General features: G+C 44.1%; 1 protein-coding gene across 4 annotated transcripts in view; it reads right to left on the minus strand.

Annotated features, from left to right (window-relative positions):
• Positions 1-21885: 21885 nt before the first annotated feature.
• Prkacb (protein kinase cAMP-activated catalytic subunit beta) overlaps positions 21886-26043 on the minus strand; it is an 88981-nt gene continuing 84823 nt past the window's right edge. For all 4 annotated transcript variants that reach the window (XM_051165880.1, XM_051165879.1, XM_051165882.1 and 1 more), the window contains exon 10: positions 21886-23841. In XM_051165880.1, coding sequence (XP_051021837.1) covers positions 23716-23841 — 126 coding nt within the window. In that variant the 3' untranslated portion in view covers positions 21886-23715. The remainder of the gene's footprint in view (positions 23842-26043) is intronic.

Genomic DNA, 26043 nt, shown 5'->3' on the forward strand with positions numbered 1-26043 from the left:
TGGTGCTCCAGATTCGATCACCTCCCCTTGGTGGGGAGACCATGCAGGCACACAGAGGAAGGGGGTACAGGCTATCTGGATGAGACCTGATAGGCTGTGGTCAGAAAGGGGCTGGGGGAGGGGGAAGCGCCCCCCTGTCTTTCAGAGGTCTAGGGGAGGGGAATAGGGTGGAAGAGGGAGGGAGGGAGGGAGGGAGGGAGGAAGAGGGGGTATAGGAATAGGCAGACAAGAACAAGGGGATAACTGGGATGTAATCTGAATAAATAATTTTTAGAAAAATTAAGAATTTCTTAGGATCTTATGGAAGAGTAGGTTTCCGCATGGATTTTTCAAGTAACTTTTTTGTTGCTTACCCCTCTCATCTCCCAGTCTTTCCTCATCTAAACCTCCCCACCACATTATTTTCCTTTCTTCCTTCAAGCCACCTGGGTCCTACTATTCTCCTCCCTTTAAGAACTTCCTCGTCCTCTAGAAGCTTCTTTCTACAGGTATTCCAAGCTAATCTGCAATAGATAAACATTTTCTAAAGTTAATTTAGCACGCATACATGAAGGTATGCATTTGTATGTTCGTGACTATGTAGAGTTACAAGGCAACTTGAGGAAGCTGCTTCTCTCCCAGCACGGGAGGCCCAGGGATCTAAAATAGGTCATCAGACTTGGATACAAGCACTTTTATCCACTTTTACCCACCTTATCACCCCAAGAGCAATGACCCATGAATTCATTAACCTATTACTTTTGAGAGCAAGTGTCTTTGTGACCCAATCACTTCCCAAAAGCCTTACTCAAAAATACTATTAATGAATGACCTTGGAGATTAAGGTCACTTTGGTCAGCCAGCTGCCACACAACTTAGCAGAGGAAAAGCAGATCGCACTGGCTGTGCGTTGTCTAGGTTAACGAAGCAGGTAAGGAGACTGGGTGCTGGTCAACATTCCGTGTGGGGACAGAAAGTCCCTTGCCATTTAAAGCATGAGCCTTAACATAATTACTAGTTCTTGTTTCAAAATATTAGACTTTAGTTACAATCGGTTTAATTCAAACCAAGCGACTAATTTTAACAGATAGTTATTTTCATTGGTCTGATTTTTTTTTCTCAGCCAGATGAAATGTAAACTAAGTGAAAGAAAGGAGCTGATGAAACTTCTCATGTGACTATAATCAGTAGGTGTGTAGGTACCTGCAGGCTACTTATTAGTATTAGTGTAAAAACACAACTTTATCATTCCTCTGCTGTGATAAACACCATGACAAAAGGGGGTGACAGGTATGGGGATGCAGCCAGGCAGAAAAAAAGGAGCATGTCATTGCCCAGTAGAAACCAGTCCCGGGGCTGCTGGAAGGCCCAGGCCACCACCACCAGGCTGCCCCACCCTATGGTTGCCCACTCCTGGGCCTGCAGGCCAGGCCTGCTCATGGCGCCACCGCTGCTACTGTAGCTGCCCACACTGCTGGCGGGAGGAGAGCACTGGCTGCAAACATGCTAGACATGTCGGGGCTACCAGCAGATAGCCAGCTCAGAGGCAGGGTGGTGTACAGCAGCCGGGGGCTCTCTCAGGTCCTGCTCCTGGACACACTGCCCAGCTGCCAGATCACCTGACTCTGAGCAACAACTGGATATCAGGTTCATTTTCCGGGTTAAGTCTCCTCAAAAGATGTCCGTGGTCCCCCCTGCGGCCGGAAGCCGCACTGCTGTCCTTGATCTGTGCTGCTGCCAGAGGCCATTTTGATGTCTGCGGTGAGTGCTGCTACTGGAGACCACACTGGTGTTCATGATTTATGCTGTTGCTGGCTGCTATGGCCAGGGAAATTTCTTCTGCAATGGCACTGATAACTACAGACTCATAACTGAGAGAGACATTGAAGGCTTCTGTGCCACACCCTCCTCCTCACCAGAAGCAGTCCAGACAAGAAAAGAGTCCTTAAAGATTGTGGTAAAGATGCTGAAGTGTAGCTCTTCCCAGCTGATAGCTTCTGTCAAGGAGGTGGAGAAGGATGGTCAATGAGAGTCTGACCAAGATTGAGTGGATGTATGGGCAAAACAAACTGGACTTGGTGGATTTGGGGCCAGGGTGGGGGATGGGGGGGAGAGGGCATGCAAATGTGGGAAGGTAGGCCTGGGAGGAATGGAAAGCAAGTACAATCAAGGTGCAATGTATGAAATTCCCAAATAATTAATTAAAAGATCACACTGGGGGGAAAAGCAACTTGGAAAGAAAGGGTTTATTTGGACTCAACTCCCAGGTCACAACCCATCATTGTGGGAAGTCAGGAGCCTGGAAGCAGGAGTGGACACTGAGACTTAGGAGGAGCGCTGCTTATAATCAGATCAAAGTGAAAGCAAAATCCAACAGTGTAAATAGGTCAAGGTCCAAGGTCTGGGACCTCTTCAGGATTGTTTGGGCTCCAAAAGGTCTGGGCAGGCCTATCTCTCCAGCTATGCCATTTGCAGCATATTGTACAACTTGTCTTGAAGGCTCAGGTCTGCTGATGGGATAAGATAGCAAAAGCTGTTAAAAAAAAAAAAAAAGCTGATAAACTACAGATCAATCCTCATCTTAGAAGGCCTACAGTAATAATCTCCGATGCTAGATGCAGGAAGATTTACCGGCATCCCAGCACAATCTGCGCAGATTCAATTACTATTCATCCATGACAAACCAGCCTAGGGCCAGAAGGAAGCCTGGGAAAAGTCAGTCTTTGAAACTCATCCATCCTGCCACAATCAGGAGATCCATTCTTCCAGGCTCTCAATGGCCCGCGCTTCCCAGTCATTAGCAAACGTTGATTTAGCAATCTTGGGGACGATTTTCTCTTCTTCCGAGTTGTCCACATTTTATATTGACTTTGACTGCTTAAAATTCACTTGATGATACTATCGGAAGAGACATTTTCTGAAAGGTTTTTCAGGGAACTGAAATTGCATTAAGTGCATTTCAGGGCGGACTCCGTGGCATCTTTGTTATTTTGCCTCGATCCAGGGGCACAGCTAGTCCTGGGGAGGGGCTCCCTACACCCACGGGTGGCAGGAATATTCATGCTGGCACTATGTGTTCTGAGGTCCAGAAAGGAAGTGGCCATGGAAATCCAGAATGTGCTTGATTTCTTCCAGTTTGGCTCTAATCTTCTCTCTCAATTTGCCAATTTGTTGGTTCTTCCATTTTAGAACTCTATTCCACTAATGGGCTCCTCCTCCTATGTTGCCTCTGTTTTGTCTCCTATTCTTTGATCAGAGTGCTTGTTTCAAAAACCAGTCTTCGTAACTGGCCTGTTCTACCGAGACTGTAAGCCATCCAACCAAATGCCTGTGGGAGCTTTGCTGCCCCTGCCAGAACCACCCAGTGTTTCAGGAAATCCAGAGCTCTACTTGAAGGAAGTTGTGTCTTCTGGTTTGGAGGTGCCAAATGAGATATACGGTGGATGGTAAGTGGAGGTCCACCTGACCAGAGGGGCCCAGCAAAGCATACTATAAAGGAGGAATCACTTTGCTTAGAAAATAGGGCATGCTAATGGAGACAGTGCAAGCTGAGTATCGATCACTCTATAGTCCTACGCTATGTTCCAAGGAAACATACAATTTTGACTATGTATTGAGTTCTTGTTGTCAAAGATAGGTATTATACATACGCATTACTTTACTCAGGATTTAAAATAGCCATTACCTGACTATTTCTAGAGGTTATAATTTAGTATGTACTGGTCTCTTCGACTAGGGGGTTTTAAAAGTTGGCACCAAAACCTACCTTCTTGCTTGTTTCTTAATTGAGTCTTTTGTTGCTGAATGGTTCAGAAATTCATTTTTGTTTAGTGTGACTATTTTAAAAATTTGACTTTTAAGTTCTTTCCCAGATGTTAATTACTAGAAGTTTAACATTTATAAAACACTGTAGGAGAAAACACCAGGGAAGGTGTGTTCACTCGGTGCCCAGGTGGCTCTGTTTCAAGGGCTCCCAGTTGCCACCCATACCCCTAAGACAGAAATGTGGCCCAGAAAACAAAAGTGCAACGAGACCTATTGATGGGCATTTGCATTGAGCCCTTCCCCATGGTGCATCCGGTGCTTTACCAAGGCCTACGTCCCACCCTTTAATACCAATTAATACCCAAAGCCAACGTTTATGCCAACTGTACTTTATTCAGGAAGCAAATGACATATTTGGTTTCATTTATGGGAGGGGCCTCCCGTGGTGGCAAGACTGGAGACAATTTCCATTAGCTGAGAGACGCTGACTCCTTTGCCTTACTGCACAACATTCAGCAAATAATAAAAATAAATAAATAAAAATATCTGTTTGTACGGACCTGCTGACTTCTTTTGTTTGTTTGTTTGTTTTGTTTTATTTTGTTTTTCAAGACAGGGTTTCTCTGGGTAACAGCCCTGGCTGTCCTGGCCTCATTTTGTAGACCAGGCTGTCCTCGAACTCACAGAGATCTGCCTGCCTCTGACTTCCCGAATGCTGGCATAAGATTTTTATTTAAGTGAAATGTTCTGTACAACACTGCTGAGACCTTGTTTTTCCAGGTGTAGGCACAGAGAAGGCAGTGGGTGACATTGGCAGTGGAATAGACTTTGAGCCTCTCTAGTGTCATAATGAGACTCTGAGCCCCGGGTCTTGCCCTTTGAAAGTTAATGCCAGTTTTCTTCCTCTGCAGTTTTTTTCCATTGACCTCCACTGGGCTTCTTGAATTCCTCCTTCTGGATCTTCAGTGTGCCCCTGGAAGAGGCAATGCTGACATGAACCAGAGCTCAGAGTTCATTCTGTTGTTTTTAAATTATCTGTATTATCAGTTTGTCTAGCTAGCAATCAATTAAGACACAGACACCTGTTATATTTTAAAATAGCCTTAGTTAACCTAGGGCAGGGCAGACATTAATCATCTAAACTACTTCTCATAGTGGGGCAGGTATGGGATCCCTGCCTCAATCCCATGCCATCTGCTTCTAATAACTTCTATCAAGCTACCTCCCATCCATAATCCCAAATACTTGCTAATGTTCTTCATCTGGGCTGAATCTCCATCCACACCGGCCATGTGCTTCTCCGTCTAACCCATGGCGGCCTCCTCTCTTCCCTTCAGGTCTCTCCTTCCTCCTCCTGGTGGCCATCTTTCTTCTTCTTCCCAGGATTCCTCTCTCTCCTTCTTGGGACCCTTAGCCACACCTCTATCATCTGCCCTGCTCAGGTGGGATGGCTTTTTATTAATTAAAAGGTGGGCCACAGAGTCAGCAAGCAGTAATTAGCATCAAAATACATCAGACCATCCCCCAACACCTTTTTCTGGGCTCAGAGCTGGATGCAGGCATTGTGGCCTGAGTAGTATCCAGGCACAAGTATTTGAATCATAGTTTGGGATCTTTCTTTCTTTTTTTTTTTTTTTTTTTTTTTTTTTTTTTGGTTTTTCGAGACAGAATTTCTCTGTGTAGCCTTGGCTGTCCTAAACTCGCTTTGTAGACCAGGCTGGCCTCGAACTCACAGCGATCCACCTGCGTCTGCCTCCCAAGTGCTGGGATTAAAGGTGTGAGCCACCACAGCTGGCTCATGGTATAGGATCTTTAAAGCAGAAAAAGATGCCTGCAGACCTTCGTGGGATATTCGAGGAACTCCAGAAACCATTAGGTCTTAACTGAAGTACAACTAACTGCATTGGTGATTTCATGATGCAAAATAGAGTCTTAGGGAAGCGCTTTCTTACCCCAGCCCCTTGTGGTCAATTTGAGCATATTTATCAACACCTTAAGTGTTCTCATCCTTCTTTGTAACATAGGGGTCAAGATACCCATTTGTGAGTGTAATGAAAGCAGCAAGTGGGATGTCAGGCTTAACATGCCTTCTTCAGTAGAACCCCACAGGATGGCCCTCTGTGAGCCAGAGAACACGTGGAAACAGCCACTAGGAGTCAGGCTGAGGAACGTCTGCCGGGAGTGCAGCCTACATTTTCTTCATCACTACAGTGTGGGAAGCTGGACCTTACATCACCAGAGGGTTTCCTGTCCACGACGTGCAGCTACCTGAGATGCGGATAGGTGGTGCTCCCCCCCCCCCCCCCGCCCCAAACCCTCTGCCAAAGAGAGGGCGCTCCTTCCCTCCCTTCAGCACTTTTTCCGGAGTCTTGCGAGTCCGTGCTCAAAGCGGCCTTATTACAAAGCCAATGGAGTGGAAAATGAAGTAGAAAGAGGGAGGGTGAAAAGGGAGAAAGAACAGAAGGGAGAAATGGAGGAAAGGAGAGGAGAGAGAAAGGTAGACAGAGATAGAAAGAACCTTGACTGGTTCTCTTAGAGGCAGCCATCCTGGAGATTTTCAGATGTGTGAGTTCCAGCTCTCTTTTTCTCTTTGGCTGGATGAGTTTTCTGTTATTCACAGGTAGGGAGGACAAACCTCGCGCAGCCATCAGGGCTTTGTATGTCACCAGGAAAGGACGACGCCTGTGTGCTGTGCTGCCTGAGCTAAGGAGGGTACCCGCACTGGATAGTGATAGGTGATATTTATTGGTCAACCCCATCTGGGCTTGTTGTCAATCACATTGCCTCCCGTCATCCATTGCTTTGTTCCACTTGTGTTTCCTTTTCTGTGTTTCTGGTCTCTTCCTTTCTCGGATAAGGTAATTGCTCAATTCTCTTTAATCCTGAAAATAGAAATAAGCAAGAGACAACATAAAAACCACCCTTCATTATGCTGGCTGTTTCTAGATTCTTGACCCAGTTTTCCACCTTGTCTGAGATTTTCTGAGTCATTATATTAACCCGTTGCAGCCTGACTTTTGTTGCAGCTCTTCGGACACTGTTCCAGTAGCTGGGGCATGACTGGCGTGAGATCATGTGACAGCCACACTTCTCTCTTCCTCCATGGCCAGCTGACTCCCTTCCCCATCAGACAGCAGGGCATGTCTCAGCTTCCCAGATCTTAGTTCCAGGCTCTTCTGTGTGTCTAAAAGTTCAGTTTAAGATTCCAGCCACATGTTAACAAATACTCAGAGGTTTTTTGTTTTGTTTTGTTGTTTTGTTTTTTGGTTTTCCTTGATCCAGACTGCAGAGGCACTACATTCTTTCTCCTTGGCCTCAATGATTTGCCTAAGTGCCAAAACAAATCAGGCTTCCATCATCCACCATGTCCAGGGCCCAGAAGATACCACTTTATGACTTTGAGAATCACGGTGGCTGGTCAGAGGCCAGGCTCTGAGGGTGGCTCAGAACTGGGGCATTCTCTGCAGCAGCCACAGTTAGGAGAGAGGTGGCCTTCATTTCACCTAGGCTAGTTGACAAGGCTGAAGGCAGAAACTTTGAAAGGCAGTTTGTTACACTGGGTCAGGAATTCCTCTGGAGATCAATCCTGGTTGTTCTGATGATCTGAGAAGCCACAGAAGATTCCAGAAATCTAAATAGGGCTTTGGCCATATGACAAATGGATGTTCATAAGGAACTCAAGTTATTTAATTTACAGAGGCTCAAATGAATCTGCTCATTCTTCTAGCATTAGGAAACATTACGGTTACCCACTGGCAATGTTCACTTAATTTATCTAGCCAGCAAATATTTGGCAAGCACTTCCATCCCACAAAGAGTTTATCATCTATGTAGAGGCAAAAAAATTCATGCACATAAGTAGTTTTAATAGAATGTGTTGCTTAATAGAAAAACTAAATGGGTTTTCCTCTGTGAAACTACTCCATGGAGCCTTAAAAGTAGGAGTTAATCCCAGGTGTGGGGATATGGGGCTGATTCGCAGAAGCTGACTATAATTTGCCTCATGCTCTAACAGGGGTGTGATTTTTGCGAGCTTCAGATAGTTTCTGCGATTGTGTGACATTTGGACTTTTGGGGAGTTTTTAGAGGGCATATAAATGCTAGGGCCACAAGAGGTAGGGTTGTTGGTTGCTGGTGGTCACAGTTTGTTAAGTAGTCATGAACAAAGAAGAAAGAACAAGAAGAAATTAGATATTCTGATGGCAAAGATCAAACTTGCCTCAAAGAGCTTAATGCCCCTAATTAGCTGAAAGTAGTCTAATGATAACGTTGCCCCATTTAAAAACCCCTGGCTTAACTCAGGGATCTCTTTCCTTTCCTCTATATCCATTTTTCCTCTCCTATCCAGTGTTAGGAGCTTGACAGGGTAGAAGAAAAAGCGCAGGGAAGGATGGATGAAAGAAGAACCCATAAAGTAGCAAAGTCCAGGTGCATAACTGGACACACACAAAAATAATCACTGTGTATTGATGACATCTATTGATCATGGTGGTGGCTCACTTTGTGAAGTGTTTGCCATGCAAGCTTGAGGACCTGGATTTGTTCTCCAGAACCCATGTTAAACAGGTGGGGGTGGGGGCCAATGAGTGGATTTCCAGAGCTGGGGAACAAGGGACAAATGGATCCCTAAGACTCACTTGTCATCCATCTTAGCTTAATCAGCAACTCCAAGTCCTGCGAGAAATCTTGTCTCAACAACAAGGTAGAGGCAGCTCTTGAGGAAAGACACTGGAGAAAGTTGACCTCTCACTTCTAGTTGAACACACACACACACACACACACACACACACACACACACACACACGGACCATGTTTCATTTCTTACACATATTATCTGAGGTTAACCTAAGATTATGTTTAGAAAGCCTCATTGGGCAAAACAAGATGGCGGCCAGAGCTGTGTTCTGTGGGTTCCAGGGGAATCACAGGGAAGGTCAGGCCCTCCTCTACTGTCACAGTAATCACTGGTCAGATATTCCTCTCCATGTCTTAGTCTCACCATGCTTAAGTGGTCCTCACTTCCTGTCTTCCTCTGCATTTTTAAACATTCTTTTACTCATCTGTCTTCAACGCCAGCAGCATTGGCCCAGGTCCTCCCAGGTTGTCAATGTCCTCTTCCTCCTGTCACCATCTTCCGTGGTTTGACTTCTGAGGTTATACGGGGCCCACTAGGCTAGTCCTGGACATTCTACATTAAGGACAGCCAATGAACAGTGTTAATTTCCTGTCTACTTATTTCCCTTTTGTCAGTTATCATCAGCTAAATCCCAGGTTCCAGGAATTGCACATGGACATCCTTGGGAGCCATTCTGTTCCTGCGGGACTCTTAAACTCTTGTTTCTCTCTAGCCCTCTTTACAAACTCAGGTTGTTTTGGAACAGATAGGCCAAGAGAGTGAAGCAGGGGGAAGGACAGAAATGTGGTGCTGGATGTCCCCCTTTAAAGCCTGAGAAAATGCTGGTCCCCTGACCTTCCTTCTCCTTCAGAGCAGCAGGGACTTCAGGTTTTCATTCTTTGCCACATCCTTCAATCTTAAAATTTTAACAATGCACTTGTTAAATATTTCAAAAGCATTATGTAAGTTACCTCACCTGCATCTGCTGCTGTGTCTGTCCTTGGGAAGTTCATTTATAACCTCCCTTTCTTCCCTCTCCCTCGGCCCCCCCGGAAACGATCTCATCATGGCCAAAGACTCAACTGTTAGCATGTACTCTGCATGACAACCTGCAAGGCCTGTCTGTCCAGCCAGAGATCTGTGATAAGCCGAGAACACCCCCAACTGCATGCTGGACACCCCTATCAACTCAGATCTGCTTCTCAAGCTGAAGCAGGGACCCCTTCTGTCCCGAATGTGCCCTGAAACCATTCCCCCTGCATACTTGGCTGCCTGTCTGAATTATTTTCTACTAGATTATCACAACACTCCTAGTGCATATCTTAGGATGCAGGCTGCTCCTTGCTTCCAAGCTGTTCCTACAAAATGCCATAAACAACAACAAAAACAACAACAACAACAAAACCCTGGGATTTCTTTCCTATGATTTTGCAAGCCAGATGCCTGGGACCTTGGTGCCTGCACTATTGGACTATGGCATAAGTGAAGAGATTAAAGGGCAACTTTTACGAATTGGTTTCCTCCCTCTGCTCTGTGCATTTCTGGGCCTGAGCTCTGGTTATCATGCCTGGACGCAGCACCCTTTACCTGCTGAGCCGTAACTGAAAGCCTCATGGTTTCCAACAACCTATGGGATGAAGCTCGCAGCTGCTAGCATGTCCCTTGCTGGCTGCCTCTCATGGCAGACACTGAGTGTCCCCTACGCCTCAGTTCTTATCACTTGTTCACTGCTCACTGCAGTGGGACATTAGTCACAGCTCCCTACACGCCTAGTAGTGTTGACCACTCTCTGCGACGGCCATGCCCTCCCCCATCGAGGAGCTGGAGCCCCCTGCATCCTTAAAGCAAACCAGAAGGTGCCCATGTGTAGTCAATACTCCTCGCTGTACTCTTCACAGCAGCTCGGAGCTGCCCTGATGTGATTTTCATTTGTTTTATTTTTTCACACCTCCTCTATCTCATATGATTTTATTTGTTCTCAGCTTTGTTTCATATCAATTTTGTGTCACAACTTCTCAGCAGAGAACACACACACACACACACACACACACACACACACACACACACACACACAGAGTAATATCTCTGAATGAACAAATGGATGAACAAGGAGTCATCTAGGCAGATGGTATCTCTCCTATTTACGATCAAAATTACTCCCAAGGAGGTGTCATTCTTTGACGTGTTTCTCATCCTTCTTTCCAAATCAGTTACTGCCTTCCGCCAGCTGCAGAGCTCTCTGAATGATTTAAAATGTGGGATTCAAAATTGGCTGCCAAGAAATGCCACTTCATCTCCTTTCTAGAGTAATGTGATTTTTTTCCTTTGACCCAGGGGAAATATCAGTCCTAGGTAAGAGGATTTTCTTTTTCAGGGACAGAGGGGAGTTAACAGGAACAAACTTGAAATTTGCTTATTCCTTCAGAATTCTACAGGTGTCCCTAAGCTGCTTCCTTGTTCAGAGTGCACAGGAAAAGGCCACAAGGTCAAGGTTTTAATTACATAGTGTCAGGAAGTGCCAACACCCTGTCAGAGTTGCAGGCTTCTGCAATATTATGCCAGATCTAGACATGAAACATGACTTACAGTGCACCGCTCTTAGTCTGAGAGCAGATTGGTCAGTTTTCCAAAGAAGGGAGGTATGGACACAAAGGGATGCTCTTTTCACAGGGAGCCAAGGCCACAAAGCCTGGAGACCAACTAAGGGCAGGAGTGACTGACTGTTGTCCCAACCAAAGGGCATGCAGATGCCATGTATAAACAAACAAACAAATGGACAACACACCTGGGCTCAGTTATCAGGTGGTGCTTATTTTAAAATGTCTGAGCTTTCCTCTCGATTTTTAAATTTTATTTATTTATTTAAATATTTTTGTTTTTTCTTATTTTGGCTTTGGTTTTTGGAGACAGGGTTTCTCTGTGTAGCTTTGGCTGTCCTGGACTCACTTTGTAGACCAGGCTGGCCTCAAACTCACAATGATCCACCTGCCTCTGGTGGCATAAAAGGCATGCACCACCACTGCCCGGCCTAAATTTATTTTTTAAAATTTATTCACTTTACATCCCAATTGTAGCCTCCTTCCTCATCTACTCTGGGTCCCAGGTCCCACCCTCCCTTCCTCTTGTCCCCAACCCGCTTCCCTTAGTCCTCAGAGAGGAGGAGCCCTTCTCCCCTACCAGCTGACCCCAGCCTACCAAGTCTCATCAGGACTGCCTGCGTCCTCTTCCTCTGTGGCCTGGCAAGGCTGCCCACCAGGGGGAAGTGATCACAGAGCAGGCAACAGAGTCCATGGCAGGGACACCACCTGTTCCCCCTCACTAGGAGACCCCTGTGGAGACTGAGCTGCCTATGGGCTACATTTGAGTAGGGGGCCTGGGTCCTCTCAATGCATGGTCGATGTTTGGTGCATTAGTCTCCCCAGGCCCCCTAGGCTCAGATTTGTTGCCTCTGTTAGTCTTCTTGTGGAGCTCCTGTGCCTCTGGGTCCTTCAATCAGTCTACTCATCCATAAGACTCCCTAAGTGAATTACTTACCCATTCCTCTTGAGTAAGCAAAGGATGCACTTGACCTTGAACCGTAATGTACTATTGATGCTTTAGCTGTTTTCAAAAGAAGCATACTGAAATAGGAGTTGTGTTTTTTGTAAGCAAGGAGACAGAGATCAACAACCGTGGCCACTTACTCAGTTTGACAGAACCAGCAGAAGGTAGGGGCGAGAGACTTCATTCTGGGTAGACACCGCTTGGAAGTCTGTGCTCATTCTATTTATGCTGCTTCTGATGCAGAAAATCGCTGTAAAATCATAACTCTTGTGCTTATGTCATAATCAACAGCTTCTTGTTCACCTCACTGGGCCAACGTGTCCGGAGTATTGTCGGCCCAACAATTGGGCTGATCAACACATTAAGGAAGGTATTGTCTGATTGCTAGAAAGAGGCCCAAGATCAGCCCCCACCTGCCAGGACCACATTTTGTCCAATGAGAGGCTGCCAGTGAGGAGACACACAGGACTTCCCCAGGCAATCCCCCCCTGGGTATCTGCGAGCTCAGGGGGCATCACTCTTTGTTTGCCCACTTAAAACGGTGTCTTAGAGTGCAAGTGATTGGGAGACTGTTGTGAAAGGCAACACTCAGATCTGCTGTAACGTTAAATCAAAATACATCCATCAGGAGCTTTGATGTCTGAATGATTTGCAACTAAATACCAGCTGCTCCATTACAACAGAAGATGGCACACCCATGAATTCGGAGCTATCATGCTTGAGAATCACTGCATGGGCCTGGCAGAAGCCTGGTGTGGACACAGCCATTGTGGGGAGAGGGAGATGAGACACTGGAAGCTGGGCTGGGGAAGACTGGAGTATCTCACGCAAAAAGAGTGCTGCCTAGACCTGTTTCTAGCCTAACACGGTGCCTGATGCAGCAGAAGCAAACTGAGAAACGTAGAACATGATAGGGCCTCAGGCCAAAGGGTTGCAGGCCAGCTACTCCCCTAAGCCCAGCAACTCTTTCCTTGATGCAATAAGGACATAGTTGCAAACCCTTTCCCTCTTTTTTATCTGAAGATGCATACATACATTGCCTCAGTCCTATGGGTGATCTTTGTTAAACTGTTTTTGTCCTTTCCTTTTTTGGTTTTGGTTTTTTTTTTTTTTTCCTTTTGGAGTTTTAGAGACAAGGTTTCTCTGTGCAGCCTTTGCTGCCCTAGACTAGCTTTGTAGACCAGACTGGCCTCAAACTCGCCTCTGCCACTTGATGACTGGGATTAAAGGCTTGCATCACCACATTTGGCTAATAAGTATGTTGTATGTAGTAAATCACACGTGTGTATATGCATGCTCATGTGCTCATGAACTCACGTGCACATGCACACACACGGGCACACATTTTATCAGTGGTTTCTTTAGAGAGCTATGACTAATATAAGATAAATGTTGTCACTTCTGTATTTGTATTTTCTGGGTCTTTATATTACTATTATTTGCTCTCAGAATCCTTTCTCCTCAGAGTGTGATGATTTCCCAGAAGTAAGAAAAGTAAAAGAGGGAAGAAAACCCCTAAAGCCCCAAAGGAGGATTTAGGAGGAGTGACCATTCCTTTGCCTATCTCTTCCATAAAGTTGTTTAAAATAATTAATGATACCATACCTCTTAAGTTTGATAGTATGTAAAAATCATAATTTTTCTTAGAACATAATTATTTTTGTACAGAATTATTTTTAATATTGAGATAGGATCTGCCTTGTAGCCACGGCTACCCTGGGGTGGGCTATATAGCCCAGACTGGCTTGCAAATTGCAGTCCTTCCTCGGTCTCCCAAAGTGCTGGATTATAGCACGCCTCACTGTAATGACCACTGGAGGTTGTCTCTAAAGATGCAGACATGTTAGTTAGTGCATATCGGTTGTCCTGTTTCCCTACTTTCTCTATCCACACAGCTCTCCCAGGCAGTCAGTCAGGTCTTTTCTCTTGCCAGCCACAGAAGGCCTGGATGCTGGAAGACAATTAGAGTCCCTGCTGGGGCTGGCACAGGACAGAAGAGGCCTCCTTCCCCTCCCTCTCAGGAAATGCAAGCCTAGATAGTGGCTGCTGCTTTAATCTTCTGCCCCACAGAGCCTCTCCTGAAGCTCAGTCAGTTCTGAGGAAAGGCTCAGAGGCAGGCAGAGGCGCAGTTCTGGTGGCATGCTCTGATCTCTCTGGGCTCACGTGGAGAGGCCATAGCCAGTGGATTTGCTGGTGATGTATCCTGGGTTTCCATTTCCTTACTAAAGCTGCTTTGTGCTGATTGGTTGGCCTGCCCTTGGGCAGTGAGAGGTCTGGATTATCACCAACTTCCTGAATATCTAAATGAGAATCAAGACGCCCCCCTCTTTATAGCAAAAATTTAAGGAATGCAAACAGTCCAGTAGTGTTTGAAGGAAAAACTATCAAATGGCCTCTGATTCCAGATGGTTAGTAACCTTGCTGTGAACACTCAGACACAGGGCTGAGAAGAGAGAGAGAGCTTTGAGGAATAGCCATAGAGGAGCAATCTTACAGAGTTGTACATACGTAAAAGGATGCTAGAAAGAATTCAACCTCACAAATACTATAAAAGACATTGCCGGAAGAAACTGAAAAGAAAATTGTAATGGAATTTTAAAGCTACATTATTTGTGTATTTTTGTGTGTGTGTGTTGAAGGCGTGGTGGTGACACATACGTGCCATGACACATGTGGAGGGCAGAGGACAGCTCATAGAAGTTGGTTCTCTCTTTCCACCATGTGGGTCTTGGGGATCGAACTCAGGTCATCAGGGAAGTGTGTGTATTCGCTGAGTCTTCTTGCTAGCACCTTAACTGAGTTTAACACAAGTGAAATGCTGAAGTGGAAACAAAAAACTGAAACAGTTTCCTTCCCCACAGAAGATTTACAAAATTGTAATAAAGCTTTGCGGGGGTTAGAGTCATCCTTTCAACCACAGGTCTAAACTTAGACTCTGCCAGTTGCCCCACGTCCACAGAAAATGAAGAAACTGGATGTCTATCATTTCTCATTTCCTCCTTTTGTGACCTTCAAGTGTTTTTCTTTCTTTCTTTTTTTTTTAAAGTTGTATTAGTCTGTTTGCTATGGTTTGAAACACACTGGCTCTGTAATTACAGTGACTACAGCTGCTTTCACTTCAGTCATGTTGACCTTGGCTTCCGTCGCTTCTTGTCACCAGGTTCTCTTCATTCACGTCCGCTTGGTTATGAAGGAAGGGCCAGAAGGATCTTTTCATTCTTTCATTTACTGAAAGGAGCCTGTCTTGTGACTTTAAGTGTAGTGTGGCTTGGCTGGGTGTTATACTTTTGCCCCATACATCTTCACTCTGCACTGTGGTAGCCATTGTATAACTTGAGTGTCAGTGATGAAGTGTCTGAAGGCGCAATCTCTTTCTTCCTCTTGTCTTGGAATAGCTAGACTGCTTGTTTGTTCGTTTGTATCGAGACAGTCTTATGCATTCCAGGCTGGCTATGCACTTATCTATGTGGCTGTGGATAACCTTGAGGTTATAACATCTGTTCCTCCATGCTGGGAATACAGGTGTGTGCCACTATGCAGCTTTTATTCAGTGCTGGGCATCAAATCTAGGGCCTCCTGAGTGCAAGCAAACACCCTACGAACTGAGCTATGTTCCCAGCTAGGGTAGATTGACTGTAACACACAACTTTTTAATTGCCAAAATTAAAACTCTTCCTTGAGATACGACTTAGTGTTGAAAGATCTGACAATCTGGCCTGAGAAAAACTGAGTGCCCTTCCAAGATGTCAATTCAGCTCTTCCTTTATCTGAGAAATGCTCTACAGCACATTTGAATACCTTCCATTTCCATTCATTAGCTTCTCATTTGAGGGATGCCAACAGGAGATTAAGATCTTCATTCAATATGTCATTTGTCATTTCTGTCATCTTTTGTCTTGTCCTTCTGTTTGCTATGAGGACCTCAATGTAGTCAGATGGCTTCTAGGTGTTAGTAGTTTGCCCTTTACCTTTTATTAATCATTGTGTTTTCTATTGTGTCTGGTCTGCTGAAATGTTTATCTTGTTTTTATTGTGACTTGTGTACTTAAAGGTGTGTAAACAATGATCTACCCTTGCCATACGATTTGGTAGATAGAGTAGAAAGAAACAAGAAAGGTTAGAGTGTCTTCACAGATCGCCCAACAAGCATTCTGCTCTAGGTTTGAAAAGTAGTTCTGTGTTTATCTCATGTCCCATTCCTAATGAACACATAAACATATTTGGGGTTTTGTGTCTCTGTTTTCCATTCTCGCTTCTCAGAGACAGACCCCTTTCTCTGAAGTGCACTTAGGTCTCTACTATAGATCTGTTCGCAGACACTTCTTTCATGTGGAACAGTCATTGATTTACCCTGAGTTTTCCCTTCATAATGACTCCTGGTCATCAAGTAGTGTATAATGGGACTGGTGACCACAGGACAGCAGTGCGGGTCCAGTAAGCAAAGCAGAAGCCACTCTGCCACTAAACCAAGCAGCTGTGCAGGGAAGAGCCTGATTGCACAGCCAACCAACTGCTCTTTGCACGGCCACAAAAACGAGCACAAGGTGCCCCAGGAGCTTAGAACACCTGCTAAAACCAGACATGGTAGGTAGGGAAGTGGTCCCAAGATGAGCACCAGCAGGGCATCTGTCAGCCCTAGAGGAAACACAGAGGCAGAGGCTGCAGGCACGAGGAGCTGCAGCCATACAGTAAAGCGGGGGTGGGGGTGGGGTGGCCCATGGCAGTGGCCACAAGCTGGACAATGAAGATCCCTGAAGTGGTGTAGAGGCAGAGGGAGAGAGCAGGAGGAAGAACTTTCGTTTACCTTTCTCCCGTCGTCCCTCCATCTTTACCAGCATTCCACCAGTCAGCCTACCTGAACCACGGAGGGCTAGCCACCGGGGACCTAGTCTTTCCATACCTGCTAATGAAATAGTAGTTGTCCAGGTAAAGAATTTTAGGTTAGAAATTGTCCAGAATGTTGGTTCTCTGCCTCCTGGTGTCTGAGGTTAATAAGAAATCACTCCCAGGCACACACCCAAAAGATGTTCTACCATACAATAAGGACATTAGCTCAACTATGTTCATAGGAATCTTATTCACAATGGCCAGATTAACAATCTAGATGTCCCTCATCCAAAGAATGGATAAAGAAATGGTGGCACATTTACACCATGAAATATTCCTCAGCTACTAAAAACAAGGGAATCCTGAAATATGCAGGACTAGAACTAGAACTAGAACTAGAAATGATCATCCTGAGTGAGGTAACTCAGACCTAGAAAGGCACCCACAGTATGTACTCACTTATAACTGGATTTTAGCCATTTATTACAGGATAGATATACTACAATGCACAGGCTCAGAGAATATAAGTAACAAGGAGGATCCGAGGAAAGATGCTTAAGCCTCCTTCAGAAGGGGAAATAGAAAACACAGAGGTTGTAGTTGAAGAGGGAACAAAGTAGGAGAGGGAACACAGAGAAAAATAAGGGTGGAGATAAAACCTGGCGAGATGGGGGTAAGTGGGAAGACTGAAGGTCTACAGAGAAAAGGGAAACTGGGTGGGGGCATCTCTGTGACAAGCTGGGGACCTCAGTTAGAATAGACTTCTGGGAGAATATGAGAGGGACTCTAGCTGAGACTCCTAGTAGCAGGGGCCATAGAGACTGAAGAGGACACCCTCTAACTCTTAGTGGAGGAAGGAGAACACCAAGCCATCCACAAAAATCTTTGATCCGAAATTTACCCTGCCTACAAGATGTTCTGGGATAAAGATAGAGCAGAGATTGAGAGAATGTCCAGCCAATGCCTGGCCCAACCCAAGACCCACCGCATGGGAGAGATACCACCCTTAACACTATTAATGCTATGCTTGCTGACAGGAGCCTATGAGAGTTGTCCTCTGAGAGGCTCCACCCAACAGCAGTTTGAAACAGATGCTGAGACTTAAAGCCAAACATTGGGCAAAGCATAGGAGTCTAGTAGAAAAGTAGGGGTGGGGGGTGGGGAGGGAGAGGCTAGAAGGACCTGGATGTGACAGTAGCTTCACAATAAGACCAACAGAGTCAAATAACCGGGGGCCAGAGAGGCCTGTGGAGTCTGAAGCACCAACCAAGGTCTATGCAAGGACTGGACCTAGGCCCTCCACACAGATGTAGCCAATGGACAGCTCAGGCTTCATGTGGGCCACTAGAAAGGGGAGCAGGAGCTGTCTCTGACATGGACTCCGTTGCCTGCTTTTCAGTCACTTCCTCCTGACAGGACTGCCTTGGCAGGCCACAGGGGAAGAGGACAAACTCAATCCTGATGTGACTGGATGAGCTGAGGTGGGTGGAGGAGCTCCCCCTTTCTCAGGAATAGGGAAGGGGTGAGGGGGAAGGGAAGGTGGGGCTGGGAGGAGAAGAGGGAGGGAGGCTATGACTGGGGTGTAAAGTAAATAAATAAATAATAATTTTAAAAAGAGAAGAGGAAAAAAATCACTGCTTTGAGGACAATCTAATTAGGACTTTGTTGTAGAAATACTGGCAGTTCATGGTTATTTGAGAGTTGAGCCTTTATCTCCAGGGTGTTTCCCCTGTAGTTCACTGCCACCACCTCTAGCTCGTCCTTCAGAACAATTTCTAACTGTGCCCTACGCTGACATCGTCATGCTTATTCCTGTTTTTCCAGCTTAAATATTCTTTCTTGGGGGCTGGAGAGATGACTTGCTAGTTAAGACCACTTGCTGCTCTTGGGAAGGATCCAAATTCGGTTCCAAGCACTCACACAGCGGCACTCAGTCACCTGTAGTTCCAGTTCCATGGACTCGACAGCCTCCTGCCATGTCCAGAGGCTTCTGCACTTACCCAAGCATACACTGCATGGGAGCAGTCACAACTCAAAACAAACGAAACCCCACCACCTCCTCCTCCTCCACCACCACCACCACCACAACCACTACCCTAAAAAATGCACTGATTTTCTAGACTTACCATCTTAAAAGGAGCAGACAGACTTACGGATGTTCATGAGCTGGTCTCAGAGCAGGACATGAATCTGGGTTAGCTAGGGTCTCAAATGAGCCCAAGGCAGCCTTCTGTCTTGGAGCTGTGGACCAAGCCTTGGGCCCCATACATACAGGAAGTAGGAACACTCCTGAGCTGTACCACCAGACCGTTAGTCCAGTGAACCTCGCTGTGGTTGGCAGACAGAAGATTTGTTAGAAGAGCAACAGAAAGCTAATACCGTGAGATCATCACCCACTGAGGACTACCCTTCTCCCGAGAAAATTACGGAGGATGATCAGCTACAGCTGTGGCTAATATCACTGCTAATGGGTGATGTAACTCTAAATTTGAAGGAATAAACTTGCTGTGCCTTTTCATGTCCAGTTTGAATTGCTCTAAGAGGTTAGCTTAAAGCTCAGAGAGAATCCTTCTGGGAGTTAATAGTGCTTTGAATGAACCAAGTTTTCTCCAACTCTCAGTGTCCCAGGAGCTGAGCTACTCTGTGTTCCAAGGAAGAAGAGAAACAGGAGTGAGGATACTTTGAGCCTCACGAGTACACCTCTCTCCCTGCCGTTTAAAAACGCCAGTTCAATTCCAGAAGCGTCTAGGGGGCCAGCGCAAACCTTCCAGAGTGCGGGGTGCACATTCTGTGGGTGCTTTAATTTGCTAGCTTGTCATAAGAGCACACTGCAGACTGCTGGCTCACATCGCTTGTCTTCTGGGGTCTGGAAGGCCAAGATCAAGATCTTGCAGAAATGATTTCTGTGGAGATGCCTCTTCATGGCTCCCATGTTGCCTTCATCTGGTCTTCCTTGGTGTGCTACTGTCCTAACTTCCTATGGAGCTGTCAGTCTTCCCCGAGTGCACACCATCCATAAAACCTAGTTCTTACATTAATCACTCCTAAAACCTTTCTTCCAACTATAAGTCTGAGGTACTGGTAATCAGCTTGCAGATATCACACACACACACACACACACACACACACACACACACACACACACACGCTCACAAGCCTCTTGAATGCTGGGATTTCATGTACGCATCAGCATGCTTGGGTAACTTCAATTCTGTTTGTATCAAATTAAACTGAGCCTCTCTGAGCACAAAGACTATTAAGCATATATTCAGAAAAGCTAAAATGAAACAAGTATTTATTTTCACATCCAACATTTGTGCATAAGAGAAATTTTATTGTTAATTGGATCTCAAATAATAAGTTATAGGATAAAGAAATGCCCAGAGTTTTATTAAAAAATAAATGAGAGAAAGGGATTTTAGGTCCTGATAATGACTTAAAAAAATTTCCACTAGGAACAGTAAGCATGTTTAAAAATGCATCACTATTTGTAAATGTTTGCAAAGGCCATCAAACAAAATTGCAAGCTATTAAAATAATTACCTAAACTGATGCTTTCTCAAGGCAAACTGCAGGGATAGCCATCCACACTGAACAGTTTAACTGTAAGGGCAGAAGCGAGCTTTGCGTGTGCTCCCAGCTCGCTGCACAGTGAGAATGAGGGTTTGGCACCACCATCTCATGAATGCATTTTCATTGTATCAGGAGTGACCCGAAGCAGAACGAGGAAGTAGAAACGATGCTTAGCAATGCCAGGTTGCGCCCAGTCTTGTTGCATAAAGGTCTAGTTTGAATAGGCGTAATATTCACTCTTATTGCTTGGCTCTCAGCCGCAAATATCACCCCAACTACCTGAAAGTCAGGAATCCGTAACCATTTCTCATATGAGCAGAAAAGAAGGCCAGGGCGGAGGACACTGGACAGAAGACGCAACAGCTCTTATCCTTCGAAGATACTTTAATTTTGTGGTTACTGATGAATTAAAAAACACATTTTCAGCATTTCCCAGCTATAGCAGTGCATAGGAAATTCCACTCTAAACAAGGAAGCAGTTAGATAAGAACACACCTTACATTGTACATCGAAAGCTTACACTTTACAAGGTGCTTTTACATACATTATTCCATTTGATCCTTACAACAAGCAGAAGGAAAGAGAAACAGTCAGTGGGAAAGGATAATCATCCATTTTTAGGCTTACTATGAGCATTTTCTTTTTCAGACCAAGGGGCAATCAGCACAGGAACATACCAGGAACAAGACCCATAAGCCACAGTATCATTTTTTGGTAGGCTGACAGTTTGATATGAAGTGTATACTTAGCATCAGTGAGGAGTCAGGAATGGGACAGGCGGGAGCTTTATGCTATACGAGGGTTTTCAGAACGCTGTCCGAGGTAAGGATGCACAGAAATGTTACCACTGTGCACTGACTCATGTTGACATCCCTTGAGAACATTAGGTAAGGAGGGAGCCTCAACCGAATGGGAAATTAGAGGGATGCCAAGAGGTGCCTGTCCCAGCCCTCTGTCTGCAGCCATTCTGGTAAGCCTGTCAGCCTTGGGCTCCGTCCCTCACAATGCCATCTCTCCATTTACTGGGCAAAAACATAATTTCTTCTGTTTTATGTAATATTATTTAAGTAAAATACTGCTTTTGCCACTGACTTAGTATTTCAAGTTTTCAAAGAAAAAAAATTTTCAGCTACACTGTGGCTAAAAATGGGAATTTTAGGTATGTTAAAAAATATTCCAGTGCTCGCTTCGGTAGCACATATACTAAAATTGGAAAAAATATTCCAATTTAGTGTACTTGATTAGCCAGAAATAGACCCCTTTGACACATCTGACAGTTTGCTCATGTACTTAAAACAGAGACAGTAAAATGGAATGGCCTAGAAGCCCCCAGAAGCCAATGTATGCCTAGGAGTCATCTACCTGGGTAGAATCTAGCTGGATACTAGTAATTTCATAGAAAAAAATATTTTAGGATTCATAGAAATCTGTTCAATTTTTGAAAACTAAATTATAATAATCAAATTGTCATTCCCATGATTTATTGAAATAATTTTACAATAATATACAACAATGCTACCAGAGAATTCTGTAGCATACATAGAACACAATGATTAGCATGTTCTTGGGTTTAAATGAAAAAGAAAAAAAAAAAAACTAAAGTATTTTATACAAATGATGCTTTTAATTTATTAACACAATGATATATCTTTGTTACATAAAACTTGCTACAGCAGAGTATTTCAATTTTTCTTGCACATTTTAAATACATGGACCAACTGAAATAATTGTTCGTCATTGTGGGACACTACCATGCAGAAACACTCGACACCCAAAGACATGCAGCTAGGTGGAGATAGGGTCTCCGATGGGACTTCTCAATGTCTGCAAGGGTTAGTGAGGGTGTGCGCACAGGAGCAGGAGAGGGTCAATGACCTACCCGCACCAGGGAGGAGGCAGATGGAGGGGGTATATACATTAGGCTTTGTTTGACTTAAACAATCTTATATGCTTATAGATTGACCATGAAATGAAATATTTTAAACTATTTGGGTGAGTTATTATTTAAGGTAGGTCACTGATACAGAGATAAAATGAGATGGGAAAATTAAAAGTAATGAAAAAAAAGTAAAATAAAAAGTTAAGCCATTTATTCACAAAGGAACACTGAACTAAATGTGCAAGAGTGCTTGAAATTTCCTCATGATGGCAACATTGTTAAGTCAATTGGCAAAAAGTATAAAAAAATTAAGGAAACACAAATATTAAAATTGTATCTGCATGATCATACAGTCTATGAAGAAAAAAAGAGGTTAGAAATTCTGACATATTTAAAGATATCACACCCTAGAATTAACATACAACTGCGGCAGTTTCTTAGCTTTGCCTCCTTCCCTCACTGCCAGGCAGGGAAGAAAGTCAAAGCTGCACCAGTGCCCTCAGTCCTCACATCGGAGTGAGCAGCACCCACTGCTCTGCCCTTCCCTGTTGTGAACCAAAGCAAACAGAAAAGCTCGCCTGAGGAGTACCTCTGAGCTGTAAGCGGGGATCGAGGCTTTTGCTGACTTAGTGTTTATCCGAATCCATGTTCCCTTTCATTCGCTCGGTTCCCTTGAGAAGATGACGGTGAGGACTAGCTGAGAAAGTTCACACTGTGTCATCTATTAGTCGTGCTCTGCTAAAATACTGGCTAAGGGCCCCATGGAAGAGCAAAGGCGTAGACACCGTCCACCTCTCTTCTAACCCACAGATGTGTTGGTACCAAGGCAGACAGCTGGGGTGAGGAGCCACGGGCCTCACTCTTCCTGACACATGAGGCATCTGTCTGGTCACTTAATGTCTCATGGAGAAAGAATATTAAAAAGCAAAGGGAAAAGAAGCCTCTGGTCCAGGAATCCATACTGTCACTCTGAATTTAATGCCATATCAGTGACCCCTGAAGTTATAATCTTCTCTTATGCAAATTCCCTTGGTGATAAGATATTCCATCCTCAAATATTATTAAGAGTTTTGGCAAAACTGAGTCCGAGCTACTAAAAAAGAAAGAAAAAAAATCATTCAAGAGTTTATCTTCAAGCCATTGGTCAGCAAAAATATCGCTCAAAACTACAAAAAGTAACATGTAGCTTTCCTTTTAAATACCACGCAGCCATAACACTGCCCATCTGAAACACCAAGAAAGTAAAATGGAGCACTGGTCAGAGAAGTTAATGAGAGGATGCAGGAGGTTGGAGAAAAACAACCAAAACAGTAGGAAAGTGGTGTACACTGTGTCATGGCACAGACAATGCTTGCGGAGCGGTGCCTTGGTACACAGGTGGTTGCAGAGTGCACACTGATGACGCAAGAAAGACCTCACTCAGTTGCTGGAATGAAGGGACTTGGAAACCGCGTCATTAAGCAGGTCTCGGCTCCACCTCCACCTCCACAGCGTGCAAAGACTGAGTGTGAGCTCCAGGCTATCTTTTTCCTCCCTAAAATTCACAAAATTCTTTTCCACATTTTTCTGTTATAGAGACACGGATTTCTTCCTCTTCATAGTCATCAAAGTTGCTGGTATCTCCAGAGCCTCTGAACTTTGGTATGAATGGAGCCTCAACCTGTAATTGACATCAAGAGGAAAATAAGGGAAGGAACAACTCCTCACAGACTTCCAAACACCAAGAACATGACTTCCCAGCAAGTAACCACACTGACATCTTTACATACAACAAGTTCTTGAAATGCAATCCACTAGAAGGTAGCTGGGATTTTACATTTTCACTTGAGAACTGCAACAAAATATTAACGCCACAACCAGTATCAAAATGCTAGTTTCAATTAATTTTATTTTTATCAATTTATTTCCAAAGCCTTTATTATTTTTTCAAATTCCTTCCTTCTGAGGTGAATCTCTTTTGTAACTCTTAAGCTTACTTAAAATCCCTGAATGTGATGTGTCGAGATGGAAACACCTCACAGAATCACAGACCTTCAAATTCCAAAGGTTTTCTTTATTTTGAAAATGAAAATAAAGTCTTTCCATATAATCGTATGCTGTGATTAATATGTGAGAGGAAAAGCTTTTAAAAGCTGAAAAGATTGCTGCAATCAACATAGAAACTATCAGATTTATAATCACACACAGTTGTTTCATGCCCCCGCGCCCACTTCAGCACACTCTGTGAGAAAGTCAAGGCGGGCATTCTCATTCCTGTTTTAAAGGTTACAAAACAGAGTTAACCAAATTTATATCACTAAGAAATGACGAGCAGGTATCAAACTCTAAAGGGCATTTTCTTTTGTGTACAGCAGTAGTCTCATTAACTATTTTCCAATATACCTCATTCTTACATTGTTCCCATGTATGACTATACCAATATAGCACATATATGAGATATTTTAAAAGAACAAGGTGATGCACAGATATAAGTAGAGATTCTAATATTCTGTTCGCCAGTTGCTTATCTTGAACTATGCGCTTGGGACCACCATTTTATCCTGTTCAGACTGAGCCAAGCAGACAGCTGCTTCATTTCTAGCCAGATGGTGGTTTAGAACCAGACCATCTTTAGAAAATGGTTTGCAGTCTGAGTTGTACATCCTACCTCTTTAGTCTGGGCCTTCTGTCTTTCTGCTAGGTGCCATTTGCCTATTTCATTGCTTATAAACACTCGCCATGGAATAAAAGGCTATGAGATATTTAAATTTACTGTCTTATTTTTACAGTGCTTTGTGTGTAGCTGAAAAGATACTGAAATCCCCATCTATATTAAGGTACTGATTAGTCCTTGTGACTATTGCAGCTCCTCACCCTGCATCACTGATACCTGAGATTTGGCTCTTCAACAATATGGTTCACAGGCTGCCTTGGCCAGTTACCATGGGCCCCTCTGGGGGCTAATTCACAATCTGGGATGAGTTAAGCCCTTTCTGAAACACATGGACTCTAGATGAGCCCATGGGCTCATGACTGTATTCTATCACAGTCTTAGAAAGATAATTAACATTTCATTGTGTGGTATGGATAGGTGAGTATGCTTTCTGAGCACTGACAGAAAATTTTATATATAAAATATTAGTATGAAAAGATTCAAAATATACCAGAACTCTTTCGTTGTTGTTGCTGTTTTCTTTTTTTGAGACAGGGTTTCTCTGTATAGTCCTGGCTGGCCTGGAACTCAAAGATCCTGCCTCTGCTTCCCCCAGTGCTAGGATTAAAGACACGTGGCAGTCAGGCATGGTAGTGCATGCCTTTAATCCCAGGACTGGGGGGGGGGGGGCGGTGCAGAGGCCAACCTGTTCCACATAGAGAGTCCAAGACAGCCAAGGCTACAGAGTAACCTTGTCTTGGAAAAAAAAAAAAAAAAAAAGACATGTGCTAACAGGCCAAGCTGTATACATCAGAATTGTTTAAAACACTAACAAATCACAAACATGTCAAAGAAATACTTAAGTGCATCACTGACTGACAGTGAACATAATAATAAAGATAAGAAGCAAAGAAGCAATAATGATAAACAGTAAAAATAATTTTTTACAGGAAATATCAATGTCTAAAACTGGCTGGCGGAGAGTAAAGAAGTTTTCTGTTAAAATTTACAAAGGATAAATACTAATATTTCTGTATAAGAAAAGTTACAACTATAAATTTTATTTATAAATTTAGTTTGAATACATTTTAAATAGTATAAACTAATTTATAGTTTAAATAGAACTTTAAAATTGTTGCGTGTCAGAAAATAACTGAATAAGAGGCATGTTATGTTCTGAAATAGAGTCAAGCATATGAAAGTTTAATATTAGAAAGGAGCTAAATCACG

This window comes from Acomys russatus, chromosome 23 (genome assembly GCF_903995435.1).
Source record: "Acomys russatus chromosome 23, mAcoRus1.1, whole genome shotgun sequence".
Lineage (NCBI taxonomy): Eukaryota > Metazoa > Chordata > Mammalia > Rodentia > Muridae > Acomys > Acomys russatus.